Source organism: Coregonus clupeaformis, unplaced genomic scaffold (genome assembly GCF_020615455.1).
Source record: "Coregonus clupeaformis isolate EN_2021a unplaced genomic scaffold, ASM2061545v1 scaf3204, whole genome shotgun sequence".
Classification (NCBI taxonomy): Eukaryota; Metazoa; Chordata; class Actinopteri; order Salmoniformes; family Salmonidae; genus Coregonus; species Coregonus clupeaformis.
Window position 1 is genome coordinate 35,929 of NW_025536658.1, and position 16,757 is coordinate 52,685.

Here is a 16,757-nt window from a genome sequence, read left to right on the forward strand (position 1 = left end):
AGTGTTTGGTCGTGATAAAATCCCCATATGTGCTTCAGCTGCCTTCCAAGTGTTTGAAAATTCAAACATTTTATGGGAAAACATGTTGTAGGCCTATGTTCATGAAATATGCACCATGCTGCCATGTTGACAATATGATCCGGCATTTGAAATGGGCGTTCAGTCTAATCGAACCCCCTGAATATCCAGCAGGTGCGAGCGTTTAGTAATTAGAAAAAAGTCCGGAACTAAGGATATTTATAGGGACGTGACCGACAGTCTGTACTTCCTTTCTACTGAGTCCACAAACAATCCGCGGTGGTGAGTATGCCTAGGCCACGAGTGTTATGGCAATTTGTTGCGCAATCTTATACCTATAATAACAGGTCGGCGATTAACTTTTAAAAAGTTAGTGCCTAACATTTCTACTTGCATCTGGTCTTTTACAGGCTATACCAAATGCAATCCAAAAGGGTTTAGCAACATAATTGCTTATGTATGTGCACGCTAGACAAACATCTGCAATCTGTGTTTGGCGCCCAGTTTCTAGACCGATATATAAGTAAAACAATAACCTAAATGCAATTGAGGCTTTTTACCGACCTGTGTCTACAGCCTGGTCTCATGGACTAGATGTAACATAGTAAATGTAAGTCCGGGACATTGAAATGTAGTATGTTATGTTTGGTACTGTTAAATAAGACCGACCGTTACTTAAGCCAAAACCAAAATAGTTAATGTTTTGGGTGGGTGTATAACGCTGATGACGTTACCATTTTGGTTAATAAGCAACTTCAACTACTACTACTGTTTAGCTACTTTGGACATGCTTAGCTTCTTGTCTAACCTTAACCCCTAATGCTTAGCTAACATTATCTAGCTAACGTTGGCCACAACAAATTTGTAAGATGTTCATTAGGCAAGTTTGTAACATATCGTACGAAATGGATGACTGACATCCACAAATGTAATACATACCATACGAAATGTAACATTTTCTTAATGGAGTGTCTTGGGTTTACATACAGAATAATACGAAATGCTCTGAGACCAGGTTGGTGCCCGTTTGGGGATGCTTCTGCCTGTATATCAGTGGATGGACAGTTCTGATAAGGAATGGATGGTTTGCATCCCCAGGAAATAATTTCAGATGTTGTTAAGTACCACCTCCCCCGGTAGATTTTAATTTTATTAGCTAACCAATTTCCTAACCTTAACCTAAATCTCTTTACCTTAGTTAGTCAATTGACAATCTGTATCCCAGCTAGACAACCTCTAGGCAGTGCAGTAGGGAGGTCTTCCCAGTAGGAATACAGAGTCATAACTGACTTGGTTTATTTTTCTCCTTTAGTCATGGTTCTTCCTGGGCTTCAGGTTTGGAGATGGATACTCTTTGCCTGCATTCACTGGATTTGTGTCTGTCAAGAAACTGCAGGACCGTAAGTAAATCTGCAGTCACAGAAGTTAGAAATTAGTCATCACACTTAAGTCTCTCGTCTTGGTTTAACACTCTCTCTGTTGGAGCAGATTTAGAGCAATTTTTCTGCAGATCTTTATCTCCACAGTATTTTTCACCTAGGTTTGTGTTTAGAGGTATCATCTCATTAGGTAGTGATTTTCCTGTGTTCTCTGTAGGGTTTATATGGTAGCCATTCCTGCAGTGATCCAGGCAGGCTCAGAGGCCAAGCTTTGTGCCAGCCTTCTGCAGCCCAACGAGACCCTGGTCATGACCATATCTCTGATGGCCGACGGGCAGAACAAAATACTTCTCCACAAGAGTTCTGACCAAGAGTTTCATCGCTGCTTCCAGTTTCAGGTCAGCCCAGCACTGGTGGACATCCACAACCATTCCAATAAGAGTGGACTGGACTTCTCAGCTTTGAATCTCTTAGTTTCTTGGTGCAATGCCAGCTTATTTTATGGGAAATATCAATGTGGTGGCCTACCAGAACCTTTCTGGGATTCAGGCTCAAATTTGTACCAGGTTTTGATTGAATGCTACTATATACTATCTAGACAATTGATATATGACACTTCTCCAAAGCAACTTACAATAAGGGGAGTGCATAATGTGATCCCTGCAGGAGTTAAACGCTCTACCTTGAAGTTGCTAGTGGCACGCTCTTACCAACTGGGCCACACGGCACCACATCTTAATGTCCTATGTTGTTGGTCCATTAGTTCACCAGTGTTGCGCTCTTCCTCCCTGACAGGCCCCTCATGTGAAGAGTGACAAAGTGCAAAACTTCAAGGTGGAGGTTCGAGGTGACACGTTTCTATCAACAGAGGAGAGGAAGGTCATGATCAAACCCTACAGCCCCATGACATTCATCCAAACGGACAAACCAATCTATAACCCAGGACAAACAGGTGATGTTAGAGCCAGTACACCTTTAGTCTGGTTGCTAAGAAACAGGACAATTAGGTGATGTCACTTTCTAGAATGGTTTACTCCAGGAGTTCCAAAACCTTTTGGGCCCCAGACCCCATTTTGATATCAACTTTCCATGACCCCACCATGTTCCCTTTCTTTATTTGGGGCTATGACAGTATATTACAATCTGAAGGAAGTCTGGTTTGAAGTGATTGGAAGGTATTGAGAACTTCAGAAGATAAACAGGCAATAGTTGTATGATCTTCTGTGTAGAAAAGAACACCTCATTGTTAATTCTTCCCCCAGTCTGATTTGGTGCCTGGTCCTGTCCACTCTGTTCTAACAAGTCATGCGTGGCTTATGAACATTGGAGAGGGAAACGGACGCCTGAAAAGCTTCATTCAGGAATGGGGTGCAGATACAGGAAAAAACCCACTGTGGGGTCACTCAGGATATGTACACTGGAACGGAGTTTGAACCGACATGCCACATGTTACGAGATGTTCCTCTCATGGACATAATTGGATAGTGTAAATATATTCAGAACTCGCAGTGCAGTTTTCCTTCATCTGCAATTGATTGAATTGGGGCCTTAGTACCAACAGTGTAAAATATTATCCAGAGTAGCTGTGACAAGTTCTCCTTACTTCACCAGTTTCCCTGGTTTTCCAGAAATGCCGGGTGAAAGATTCCTGGAATCAGGATGGGAGTCCTCCAACCAGGATTTCTGGAAACCTTGGAATTTTCAGTTGTCCGACATGATGCTTCTAAAATTCTCATTTTCTTGTCATCGGCTTTTTACAGTGCATTTTAGAGTCGTCACCTTGGATACCAATTTTAGCCCTGTCAATCAGCTGGTGAGTGTTGAAAATGTAATATTGAAAACATTCCTTCAGATCGGTGTCTACTATTTCAAACCAAAATACGGATACAGAAGTATCACAACTGATGGGCATAGCAATCAAGTATTATGTAACACAAGGTACAGCAATCAACCAGTCAGGACATGGGGTTTCCATTCGTATGGGATCATCTTTTCCTGAGACTGAATTCATGTACTAAATTGACATTAGTCCCACTAAGCCAATCACCTGTCTAGTTCCTATAGTTGTAGACCGTTATGCTCCTCTGATGTTTTGGAGTTATTCATGAACCATGAACCCATCTCTTGTCTTTGCCCTTCACAGTACAACATTGTGGAACTTGAGGTAAGACCCTTCCAAGTCTAACTTTATGAAGACTGTCACTGTAAATACTGCAACATTAGGACTCCACCCGCTAGCTAGGTCGTCATTAATTTCCACCTACTGTGGAAGTTAGCTAAATACTTCCAATCAGCTTTGTGTGTGTTCTGGGCCCCCTTCAGTAGGCCAATGTTGCAGATGGAAATGTCATGAAAAGAGCTGACTCCTGTATACTGTTATCTTGTTCTATGAACCAACAGGATGTTAATCAGAACAGGATTGGACAGTGGCTCAACACTACATCCAGTGGCAACATTTTGCAGCTTTCTCACCCCCTGAACTCTGAAGCACCTGTAGGATCCTATGCCATTGTAGTGTGGATTGGTCAAGACAAAATATACCAGAACTTCAAGGTAGAAAAGTATGGTAGGTTGAGCTTTTTCTTTTACCTGTCATGCTAGGTAATGTTATGTCTCTGGCAGTTGAATCAATGCATCACAATCCTGGAACATTCTAGAGTTGACTGCTGTTCTCTTATCTGTAGTTCTGCCAAAGTTTGAGATCAAAATGAACCTCACCAACGAGATCAGCATTGTTCAAGAAGAGTATGAAGTGGAAGTGTGTGCCAAGTGAGTAAACGCTAACGGGAGATTTCAATGCACTGTAGTTACAAGGTGATGTGTAACTCCACTAAATGTAATTATCTAATAATCGCATTACGCTAATGCAGACCTGGGTTCTAATAAGTAATTTTAATACTTTGAAATGTGAAAGATTTAAGTATTTGGTTATTCTTTCTTTGAAAATACAAGTAATTGAAGGTATTTGGATATACACTTGGAAAGTATTGGCATGTATTTGAAAATACTCAAATTCAAATAATGACTTAAAATACAAATAATTCAATATGCATGTAAGCTACTTGAACCCAGGTCTTCACTAATGACACATGCTAATTGAAGACCTACAATGCTACTGCTCAATGTCCTGAACTGCTGCTATTAATCCCTGACACTTCAAACGTTTGCTACAGTGGCATTTACATGAACAGCTGGTTCTGTATTCATAAAGCATCCCAGATTGGGATTGCTGCTCTAGGATCCGGTCCCCCCCATGACATGTGACCTTGTTCATTATGATCCAAAAGTTCAAACTGATCCCTTTCTGAGTGGCTTTATGAATGTGGGTCCAGATTCATTGGCCATGTTGAACACTTGACTTAAGCCTACAGGTATGCACAAACCTTTGTCTCGTATTAGGTTTTTAATATGGTGATTGTCGACGTAGGAAATTGTTTGATTCTTTTGTCTTATGAATTGAAATCAGGTACACGTATGTACAGCCTGTACCTGGTAAAGCAGGGTTAAAGTTGTGCCGACTCTTGGGGAACAATGTAGTGATACCGATAACAATTGATGAGAAACATCCACAAGGAGTTCCTGATTACACACCTCCCTGCCACAAAGAGTCAATAGAGGTCTGTATGCTGTCATAAAACCATCATTAGTAGGACTGTTTATACCAACATTACATTTTAATTTATTTAACTTGGATCTTAATGTTTGATTGAATTAATTTAAATCTGTTGTTTGGTTCTGCTTGCTTTTCCCAGATGGACCAAACTGGCTGTGCTTCCTATGTCTTCAACATGGCAATTTTCACAAAGAATTTAGGAGAGAAATTGCTGGGAGACGTGTTTAGTTTCCATGCAGAAGTACAGGAGGGGGGGACAGGTTAGTATTATCACAATCATTGGTAACATTGCTGTCAAATGATGTGTTTTATTGACTAAATGACATGAAATAACTGGTGCATGTTTCATTAGATCAGGGTTTCCCCAAACTCTGTCCTGGGGCCCACCCTGGGTGCACGTTTTGGTTTTTGCCCTAGCACTACACAGCTGACTCAAATAACCAACTCATCATGACGCTTTGATTATTTGAATCAGCTGTAGTGCTATTGCAAAAAACCTAAACATGCACCCACGGGGGACCCGGGACTGAGTTGGAGGAACTCTGCGTTAGATCATGAAGATTGGCAAGAATGAGCTGTTTGACTTTTGGTGCTACAGCGTTGTTTTATAGAATGCTGTTTTATTGTCGTCTGTTTATAATATCCTGTGTAAGCTGTACTGCAATTCAGTTTCTGCGTGTTGAACTGCCATTGTGCATTGTGTTGGCTCTGGTAATTGTGAAATATACCATCCTATTATTTATTTTCCTTTGACAGGTATTACACGGTCAGAGGAAAAACGCATAGCGCTCTCCTATGTGATTGGAGAACTCTCATTTGTCGACACGCCCCAAATCTATGCGCATGGATCAATTATTGAGGGCAAGGTAAGTCCAAATAGTGTTTCTGTTGCATTGTGGAGGGCATTTGTTCTTTGCCCAGCTTGCTGAACTACCAGTATGTGTTAGTTAATGACATGTACCGTCACTTCATTCATACCACTCCCCCCTTTTCCTCAGATATATGCTGTTCACTTCAACAACACACCCATCTCTGACATGTTAGTCTACCTGTTGGAGGAGAAGGGCTGGTCCTCATATCTACAACTACAGAACCTAACCACGGACAGTCGTGGTATTGCCAGGTTCTCCCTAAACACAACCAGTATGCCCAAAGAGAATATTAACCTCATAGTAAGTATGATTCCTTCTAGGTTTTGACAGCCTCTTTATGCTCAAGACCAACTCAGCCCTTGATCCTACGCCAGCGTTTCCCTAAAAAAAACAAAATGTGCACTGCTTGGGGTCCCCAGGACAGAGTTGGGGGGGAAACACTACCCTAAGGTCTATCATGGTCTTGTGGGGATCTGAGAAGATTGAATGGGTAATATTAGCATGGTGGAACTTCCACCAAGCCTATCAGAGGGTAAGGTGGATCTGTTACCATATTGCTTACATCTGTCCTCCCCTCATATCACCACTGTATGTAGAACATCGGGTCTAGGGGTTGATTTAGGATTGGTCCTTTAGACTCCTCCTCTTGTTCCTTTACAGGTAAGTGACACCCCACAAGTGGAGTACCAAGGATACAGGGTCCCCTATTTCAACAGAGGGCGTCACGTACTCTCACTGATCCAGCCCGCTGCCCCTGACAGTAAACCCTCCAGCTCCCTGGCTATTCAGAAGATGGAGAAACCACTGGCATGTGGGGAGGAAGTGTCAATCACCATCCACTATGCCATCGTAGGGGAGACCGTCCCAAAGGGCTCTGTGGATGTCCTCTACCTGGTGAGTAGAACCCAGGAACTAGTTGACAACTTCCAAACCCAGGGTGGCTCCCAAATGGAACCATATTTCCTAGTTGCACTACTTTTGACCAGGATCATTTCAGACATTGCCCAAGCCTCGCACTTTTCAAAAGGATGTTCCTATACAACACAAACTCCTAATCATCCAGCCTAAACCTTAGTATTAGCCACCTAGATAACATAAGCCACAGCAAATTGGACTTCGTAACATATCATACATCTCGTAACCTATACGAAATGGATGGACATCCACATAACATCATACTAATTGCTGTGTCCTGGATTTGTTTACCACGTCTACCCCTTGAGTCCAGGTTGCATCATCTCCTTTCTGAGTTGATGACAACTGTTTCCCCCTTTCTCTCCAGGCCTTATCCAGAGGGGTGATAGTTCAGCATGGACACAAGAACGTTACTGTGCAGCAGGACAGTCCTGGTGAGTGAGTTTCATTAAGTGATTCTGAACGTTCTGGAAGGCGCTTGATGGCAGTGTGACCTGCTCTTGCGTTGCAGTAGCTGAGGGTGAAGTCACCTTGAAGTTGGCAGTGGTTCCAGAGATGGCGCCGGTGGTTCAGCTCCTGGTGTACAGTATGCTACCCAGTGAGACTGTCATCGCCCACAGCATGAACTTCCCCACTGAGAAATGCTTCAGGAACAAGGTGTGCACATCACAAACATTGTTCTCATTTTATGTTGGGTATGAAGTGTCAATTATTTCCATGCACATAGATACTGTATCATACCTGCAGTAAAAGTGTATAATGTGTATGCCAGGTGTTGGTGGAGTTCTCCCCCTCCAATGCGGTCCCAGGGGAGGAGAACACCCTGCATCTCTCTGCCCAGCCCGGTTCCCTCTGTGGCCTCAGCGCTGTGGACCAGAGTGTTGGCATCATGGAGCCAGGGAAGAGGCTGGATGCTGATAAGGTAACAGAGCTCACTGACGTGAACAACAGTCCTACCACCATACCGACTGTTTTGGTGGTGCTGGGAATACAACCAGCCTCAGGGGAAGAACCATTGACCACAGCAGACATGGAATGGGTCTGTTCACTGTTGGTCATTTGGTGTGCTTTTATCAAAGGTAATGGGACTTATTCTCTGGCTTGAGGCCCTCTTTCTATTGACTGGAAATCACCTCACTATTGTTACATAATGAGGTAATATTCTGGGTTGTGTTCATCAGGACACTTTTCTAGACGTTTGGCAATGGGGAACAAAATGGAGGTTCTTAGTCCAAGTAGTCCCTCCCTGTTTCAGTCTGTTCTGTTTGGTCCCCAAGAACGTCATTTCACTCTGTCCCATATTGTCCCATTCCAGATATTTGATTTGTTACTAGTCAAGGAGACAACCTATATTCCCTACGAGCTTGAAGATTCAGTAGCATGTTTACGTGTAAGACCAAGGAGATCCATAATGCCGTACCCAGATGGAAAGTCTGGGGAGACAAATGATCCTTATGCAGTTTTTCAGGTAAAAAAGCCTCTTTATTGCTCTGGGAAGAATCAGTCACCATACGTTACGATGTGTTCAACTTACAGGTTACATTGCTAAAATAGCCTGAGGCTAGAACACACATGTACAGTGACAAATAAAACTTTTTAAATAATTTGATGGCATTTTCTAGGCACTGGGACTGAAGCTGGCGACTAATCTGGATATAAGAATACCTTCCTGCCTCAGTTACCAGGGGAACCAGTACCATCGCTCCTATGGTGAGATGTCCTAACCAACCCTTATTCTCATTGCTAGAAGTCTTCAATGAATCTTGGGAAATGGATTACTAACACAGCCTGGTTAAAGTGGTCAGAATGCTGCATGCGCTCACTGTTGAGCAAAGCATTCAGTCCATTTTAACTTGAGCATGATTTGTTAGTAGCTTACAGCTTTATGGCCAGGCCTGGATCAGCGGGTCCTAGACTTGAAATGGCTATAGCTGGTGGAGTTGCCGCGACACCTCCGCCACCCATACAGACGGTCCGTACATTCTTCCCTGAGACATGGATTTGGGATCTTGTGGAAGTTGGGTAAGTGCTCTGCACAGTGAGGCTAGCCTTGGGTGAAAACCCTCTTAGCTAGATTAGGAACCTGAACCTCTTTAAACTGTAGTACAGAGTAGGCCAGGTTTCTCTTAGGAAAGAGCTCCTTTTACCTCAATGGGTCTCCCTGGTTAGATAAAGCTTAAATGCATTCGAAACGGTGTTCATATAATTGGTACAGTCCTACTCCACTCTCTGTTGGACACTTGGTGGCTTTCTGTTTAAACTCTAACCTCTGTATTCCAGGGAGTCTGGATCAGCAGACGTCCCCTGACAGTCCCAGACACCATCACCACCTGGGAGACGGAGGTCTTCTGCCTGGCCCCCAGTGGCTTTGGTCTGGCTCCTCTGGTGGAGCTGACGGTCTTTCAGCCGTTTTTCCTGGAGCTCCCCCTGCCCTACTCAGTCATCCGGGGAGAGCACTTTGAGCTGAAGGCCACTGTGTTCAACTACCTCTCCAAGTGCATCATGGTACGGCACTGCACCAGGATCGTATTTTGTTTTTGTCAGACCATGTTATCTTACAAAGTGTTCCTCTTTGGCAGGTTTCTGTGACTCCGGCTCTCTCCTCAGACTACACTCTCACACCCTTGAATGACGTCCACTACTCCTCATGCTTGTGTGCCAATGGACGAAAGACCTTCAGTTGGACAATGGCACCCTCTGTCCTGGGTAAGTCTCCCGTCAACCGTTCAAACAGCAGAATGGATGTCAACCTGAGTTGTGTACTGTCACTGTTGGATGTTGTGTAACCTGTGGTGTCTGCCAATGTGTGTAGGGGTTTTGAACGTGTCCGTTAGTGCAGCGGCTGTCCATTCCCACACTGCGTGTGACCATGAGATTGTGAACGTACCGGAGAGAGGACGCGTTGACACAGTCACACGGAGCCTGCTGGTGACGGTATGTAGTTTGCTGCTGGGAACTAACCGTTAGGTTGCACAGATTGTCTAGTGTAACTGCCTCTGAAAAGAATCCCTCTCCTGTCCTCCAGGCTGAGGGAACAGAGAAGACCGACACCTACAACTGGTTGCTGTGTCCAACTGGTCAGTAATGAATGAATGTTCACGGTTGTTCGACGTGCTCTTCGCCATTCATCTTATCATCTTTGTGTCCACAGGAGAAGCTCTGACAGAGGAGGTGGAACTGCAACTCCCCCAGAATGTGGTGGATGGATCTGATAGAATTTCCCTCACCGTTCTGGGTAAAATAAACTATGGTTTGTTTAGAGGTGTAGTGGTGGCAAGGCAACCCTTCTCCAGTGATAATGCTGCGGTTTGCTGAAGAGGACCGTCTTACAGAAGCCCCTTGTTTCTCTGTAGGGGACATCCTGGGTCGGGCCCTCAACAACCTGGATGGACTGTTGCAGATGCCGTATGGGTGTGGAGAGCAGAATATGGCCCTCCTCTCCCCCAATATCTACATCCTGGAGTACCTGAGGAACACAGGGCAGCTCACCCCAGCCATCCTAGACAAGGCCACCAAGTTCCTCACTAGTGGTAGGAGTGTCCCTTTGAATCTGGCTAATATTTATTATAGACAAACTTACTGAAACAGGGCTGGATTTGTCCAGTAAGAGGTTTCTCCAGTGTGCCCTAATGACTAGGACCCTGTTGTCATGTAAATGATGGAGCTACAGTACAGATGACATCACTGACCCAACACATGGAGGGACTTCCACATGGTTTCTCACTGAAATCATTTGATCGTAGAATATTGACACTCTGTCCCAAATGGCAGCGTATTGCTTACATAGTGCACTATTTTCCTGTCTCAAGTAGTTCACTATATAGGGCAGGACTCAACCCTGTTCCTGGAGAGATACTGTCCTGTAAGGCTTCACTCAACCCTACTCTAACTGACCTTTTTTTAAATAATTAGCTGGGATGAGCTGAATGGGGTTAATTACAACTTGGGTTGGAGTGAACCTACAGGAGGGTATCTCTCCAGGAACAGGGGTTGAAGAGCCCTGATATAAGAGAGCCATTTGGGGCACAAACCCAGTGACTATAAAAACCAATTGGTCACTGTTCACTCTAAAAACCCACCGACAGGTTACCAAAGGCAGCTGAACTACAAGAATGCTGACGGTGCATACAGCACGTTTGGACAAGGCTTGGGGAACACTTGGTGAGTACTTGGCTTGTAAACAACTGTCTGTTTCAATGAAGTAGTGGCCAATCAAATGGCATCGTCTCTGGCAGGGAGACCATGGCTATGTAATGTGAAGCTCTAAGTCGTGTTTATGACCATCTTATGTGGATATTATGACTGCTTTTAAATCAAGTTCTTTCTTCAGGCTGACTGCTTTTGTCTTGAGATCCTTTGGCAAAGCACGGTCTTTCATCTATATTGACCCGGCAAAAATGGAGCAATCCAAGACTTGGCTGGAAAGTCAACAAGGCAAACATGGCTGTTTCAGAATTTTGGGGAAACTCTTTAACAACAGAATGAAGGTATTCATATTGCTAATAAACTGAACGATGGTAGACGTAGTCTGTTTCGGCAGACCAGTCATAAAGTTTGATTTCAACAATTGTATCAGGCTAGATACAGTTAGTATTTTGACATTGTTTTATAGGGTGGCGTGACGGATGAAGTCACACTGACTGCTTACGTCACTGCTTCAATGCTGGAGCTCGACATGTCAGTGTCGGTAAGTAACCTCACTCCATATAAACATTGATTCTCACTCCAGCAACATTGTTACAGGCTACTAATTTAGCTTCCTGTATGAAGTCTGTATACATCTTACAGATTATACAATGTAGTGAGTTACAGGGGAATTGTTATTTCTTTGAAAGTAGCCTATGAAATAACAAAGAATGGGCTTTACCATGAACACATCTGAATGGTATAGTTCTGCTACTATTGATATTAGACTCAATATGCTACTATGAAGTGTCTCAATGTGCTGCTGTTATTCTGTGCTCCAGGATCCTGTTGTGGACCGCAGCTTGTCTTGCCTGAAGAACTTGACCAGTGATTTGTCCAACACCTACACTACTGCTCTGCTGGCCTACACCTTCACCCTGGCAGGGGACATGGAGACACGGGCCCAGCTTCTGCAGCACCTCAACACCATCTCATTACAAGAGGGTGAGCTAAATCCTGATCCAAGATCTGTTAGTGCTGCTTTGATTGAGCTTGCCTGGACAATGGATTACTCCTAAAAGTGCAAACCCTCGGCCCGTCTGGCACTCCAGATAGGCCCAATCAAACGGCCAGTAAAAGTGTTTTTAAGAACAAATACACTTTGAACTGACTGTCAGTTGTTTTGGGCATAAAATGAATTGGAGGTCAGAACTTTGTATTATGATGAATAAGCAGTCCTTATTCTGACTTGTGCGCTCTCCTCGACCCTCAGGGGGTCTCCTGCACTGGTCCCAGTCCTCCTCAGAGACCTCACCATCCCTTGAGGTGGAGACCAGCGCCTACGTTCTACTGGCGTCCCTCAGTGCCTCTCCTCTGTCTACCTCTGACCTGGGCTACGCTTCCCGCATCGTCAGGTGGCTGGTGAGGCAGCAGAACGCCTACGGAGGCTTCTCCTCCACACAGGTATACTTCCCAAACACATTGGTCTGAAATGGCACCCTGTGCTGTGCACTAGTAGAGACATTATTACTTTGACTTCTATCAGACCACAGGCATGTGCTCTTCATGTCCAGCCTGGTGAGGCTAACTTCCACTGATACAGAGCCATGGAATTGGGAAATGGTCACTTTAGGAACTGTTCAATGTAAAAATCAACCCTTTCTGTAAAATGGGCTCTTTAATTTTGAAGTGATTTTCCTGTGGTCTGTTTAGGACACGGTGGTGGCCCTCCAGGCCCTGGCTCTCTACTCCACCAGGGTGTTCAGTAGAGGAGGAGCCAGCACAGTGACAGTACAGTCTCCCAGTGGGCATCAGTACCTCTTCTATGTGAACCAAAACAACAAGCTTCTGTACCAGGAGAGGGCGCTGCAGGACACAGAAGGGAAGTACAGCATTGAAGTGAAGGGCAGCGCTTGTGCCTCAGTGCAGGTCAGTGAATACACATCTCTCCTCCCAGTCCTGTGGTGTAAGATGTGCTTTAATATACATTATTGGGAAGGTCAAACATATAAGAAGCTTCTTCTGGCTTGATTTCTAGTTCATTAAATATGTGTTTATTCTAGCTTATAAAAGGTTTGTTTTTGGACAGGATGGTTTCCCTGACTTCCTCTTCTCTTTCCCAGGTGGCGGTCCACTACAACATCCCTACTCCTACCAAAAGCACAACGCTCAGTATCCAGGTGACTCCAGAGGTAGACTGCAACAGCAAGTCTTTGCGACCCAGAGTCACGCTGAAACTCCAGTCTTAGTAAGAATGAAGGACCCGTTTTTGTATTCACAGCATTCTTTTAAATGTGTTCATTGACACTTCAGTGTTATTTTGGAGCGTGTCTTACAGAATGGATTTCACCCAAATGAATGATGTTATTGACCGTCCAGTTGATACCTAAGCTTGGATAAGTAACAATAAGATGATGTATCTGGCAGCCTGGTCTTTATGGCTAAAATAATCCAAGTTGCGTGAAGTTGTTGTTGTGCACTCTCCTCAAACAATAGCATGGTATTTTGTCACTGTAATAGCTACTATAAATTGGACAGTGCAGTTAGATTAACAAGAATGTAAAGCTTTCTGCCCAGATAAGACATGTCTGTCCTGAAAGTTACTTACAAGGTCATTCTAGTCACACTAGCAACAACCGTCCCCAGATATAGGGACACCGATCCTGTAGAGGTTATGGGCTAAAATAACCCATGGATCCATTCATTTGATTATTACAAGCGCTTGTCAAAATCCAACTTTATCAATCATCTCTTTGCTTTCATAGATATCATGGAAAGGAGCTGACCACCAATATGATTATAGTGGATTTGAAAATGCTCTCTGGGTTTTCCCCAGATCCAGACTCTTTGGGGAGGGGGTGAGTTTTGTGTGACCTTTATCCGCATGGAGGTCTTGCCTCATCTGTGACCCTTTCTAACACTGACTGTTTTTGTCCATGCAATATGAATGGCTTGTCTTCACAGCTGAGGGGTTCAAGTCAAGTGGATCGGGTTGATACCAAAGATGACCATGTGTTAATGTACTTGACAGAGGTGAGGTGAAAACCACCCATCAGTTTGAAATGGTCTGCATAGCACTCTGCAATATAATGGGTGTCATTTAAAAATAATATATATTGATGTACTTGTGGTGACATGTCAGCAAAGCTGAAATGTAACTTCTGCTTAGATCATTTAATGACCAATGTGTTTGTTTTTCTCCCAACAGTTAACATCACTATTTCCTTTCACCATCACCCTGGACATCCTACAGGAGCTCCCAGTACAGAATCTAAAGCCAGCGGTGGTCAAGATCTACGACTACTACCAGCCAAGCAAGTTGATTTACTAACCCGCCCCCAAAACCTCCTTTTCCATGGTTTAACTAACGTTTTTGGTCAACTTGTGTTCATTTACTGAGACTAACATGTACTATGGTTACAGGTGACCAGGCTGAGACAGAATATGTCTTCCCTTGCAAGTAGGAGTTCCAAGCTGGTGAGCTATTTTAAATCTAGAATTATTGGTGATGAATAATTGTTTTCAGCTGACCCATAAACTATACATGTAGTATAAATGATTTGGGAGCCTATATTCTTTAATCTCATTGCTGGTCTGTTACATTTAATTTATTTGCTCTTCTGCAGCTGTAAGATGACATTGAGGTCACACCTGCAACCCTTCAGACCTCTTTTCAAGTGCTGAAGTAAATAAATGATGTTACTGAAATAAAGTTTTTTCATTATAACCCTTTTCTGGAGTGTTTGTTTTAAAGATTGTCACACTGATAAGCAGTGAGTGCTGAGGGTGAACATTGTAAGGCAGTGGTTCTACTACTGGAGGGAACCTGGCCTTGCCACAGGGGGTACTGGGAACTCATGGACAGAGCAGAATGTCATTGGGGGTCAGTTAACAAACTCTACCTCCAGAGAGCTGCTGTTAATCAGGGTTGCCAGCTCTACAAAGGTGTAAATAGTTATTGCTCAATTTTGTAACAGCTTTGGTTTCTGTTCTGCAGTCTGTCATGGACCCTGTAGGTTCTTTTTATTCCTCATCAGGGGAATGGGCTCAGAACATTTTTACCACTAAAAATTATATAAACAAATCTTCCAAAGGAATGAGTCCTGTCTTTAATCTCCATTATGATGATCTCCTAAGGGTGTGGACACCACAGGAAAGATGTGGTGGTACATACCTCACAAATCAATTAGATGAACAGAACCATTGACATGAGACGCACACAACGGGTACTACAGAGCCCTGTTGACGACACGACTCACTAAACTATATGAGCAATGTATGGAAACATACTGGGATTATGAACAAGTGGTGTGCTGTGAGACTAACACTACTTTTGAAAAGCAGTGAGACTCAAATGACCAGACAATGCCGGTTCAGAGAAGATGTAACAAGCCCTCTTGATTGGACAGTGCTCAGGAATTCTTAAACTATAGTGACCCAAAATAAACGCAACATGTAAAGTGTTGGTTTCATGAGCTGAAATAAAAGATCCCAGAAATGTTCCATAAACAAAGCTTTCTCATTTTGTGCACATTTGTTTACACCCTGTTAGTGAGCATTTCTCCTTTTGCCAAGATGATCTACCTGACAGGTGGGGCATATCAAGGAGCTGATTAAAGAGAATGATCATTACAGGTACACCATGTGCTTGGGGCAATAAGGCCACTCTAAAATGTGCAGTTTTGTCACGCAACACAATGTCTCAAGTTTTCAGGGAGCGTGCAATTGTCATGCTGACACTGCAGGAATGTCCACACGAAAGCTGTTGCCAGAATTGAATGTTCATTTCTCTACTATAAGCTGTGTCTAATGTCATTTTAGAGAATTTGCCAGTACGGCCAACCGGCCTCGACCACAGACCACGTGTCACCACGCCAGCCCAGGATCTCCACATCCGGTGGCTTCACCTGCAGGATTGTCTGAGACCAGCCACCCGAACAGCTGATGAAACTGGAGTATTTCTGTCTGTAGTAAAGGCTTTTTGTGGGGGAAAAGTATTTCTGATTGGCTGGGCCTATGCCTACCCATGGCTGTGTCCCTGCCCAGTCATGTGAAATCCATAGATAAGGGCCTAATTTATTTCAACTGACTGGTTTCCTTATTTGAACTGTAAAATCGTTGTTGCATTTATATTTTTGATCAGTATATTAAAGATCAATGGATACATCACACCCACTTCAGTGGTCACTTATGGGTAGAATGATATCAAGTGCATTTTATCCAACAGCTCAAACTCCGATTAGGACTGCGACAGTCAGTTGGATCCAGTAATGCAGTGGCCAACAAACCCCCCTGTAGTCTCCTGGGGGTACTCAATCACGTGGCGATGAGTCCCAGGGGTGTCGTACACTCCCATTGTTAATCCCAAATGGACCTCTGGCCCCTACACATCCTAGGCATTCTGGTTGATCTGAAAGGATTACATCAGTGGTGTTGTCAGGTCGCTATTTGGTTTGGGAACAAAACATTTAAGTGCCGATTATTGTATAGGACAATATACAAACGTGTTTGAGAGTACATTTATTGGTTTCTTTACAGTTTGAGAATATATGAAAATACAGTTGAAGTCGGAAGTTTACATACACTTAGTCATTAAAACTTGTTTTTCAACCACTCCACAAATGTCTTGTTAACAAACTATGGTTTTGGCAAGTCGGTTAGGACATCTACTTTGTGCATGACACAAGTAATTTTCCAACAATTGTTTAGACAGATTATTTCACTTATAATTCACTGTATCACAATTCCAGTGGGTCAGAAGTTTACATACACTAAATTGACTGTGCAGCTTGAAAAATTCCAGAAAATGACGTCATGGCTTTAGAAGCTTCTGAT

General features: G+C 43.6%; 1 protein-coding gene across 1 annotated transcript; it reads left to right on the forward strand.

Moving 5' to 3' along the window:
• Positions 1-201: 201 nt before the first annotated feature.
• LOC121565113 (alpha-2-macroglobulin-like) lies at positions 202-14,595 on the forward strand. Its single transcript, XM_045220135.1, is given in 38 exon segments — positions 202-300; positions 1,331-1,418; positions 1,615-1,795; positions 2,193-2,349; positions 3,158-3,210; positions 3,541-3,561; positions 3,798-3,963; positions 4,082-4,166; positions 4,864-5,014; positions 5,150-5,270; positions 5,767-5,876; positions 6,009-6,182; positions 6,543-6,776; positions 7,165-7,231; positions 7,309-7,454; positions 7,570-7,719; positions 8,113-8,265; positions 8,420-8,507; positions 8,672-8,819; positions 9,078-9,094; positions 9,097-9,302; positions 9,377-9,503; positions 9,610-9,731; positions 9,823-9,874; positions 9,949-10,032; positions 10,151-10,327; positions 10,883-10,958; positions 11,128-11,284; positions 11,410-11,484; positions 11,765-11,927; positions 12,196-12,386; positions 12,636-12,851; positions 13,046-13,170; positions 13,688-13,778; positions 13,887-13,955; positions 14,131-14,236; positions 14,346-14,399; positions 14,549-14,595. Coding segments are annotated over 36 exon segments (4,386 nt in total). The 5' UTR covers positions 202-300; positions 1,331-1,332; the 3' UTR covers positions 14,387-14,399; positions 14,549-14,595.
• Positions 14,596-16,757: the final 2,162 nt, after the last annotated feature.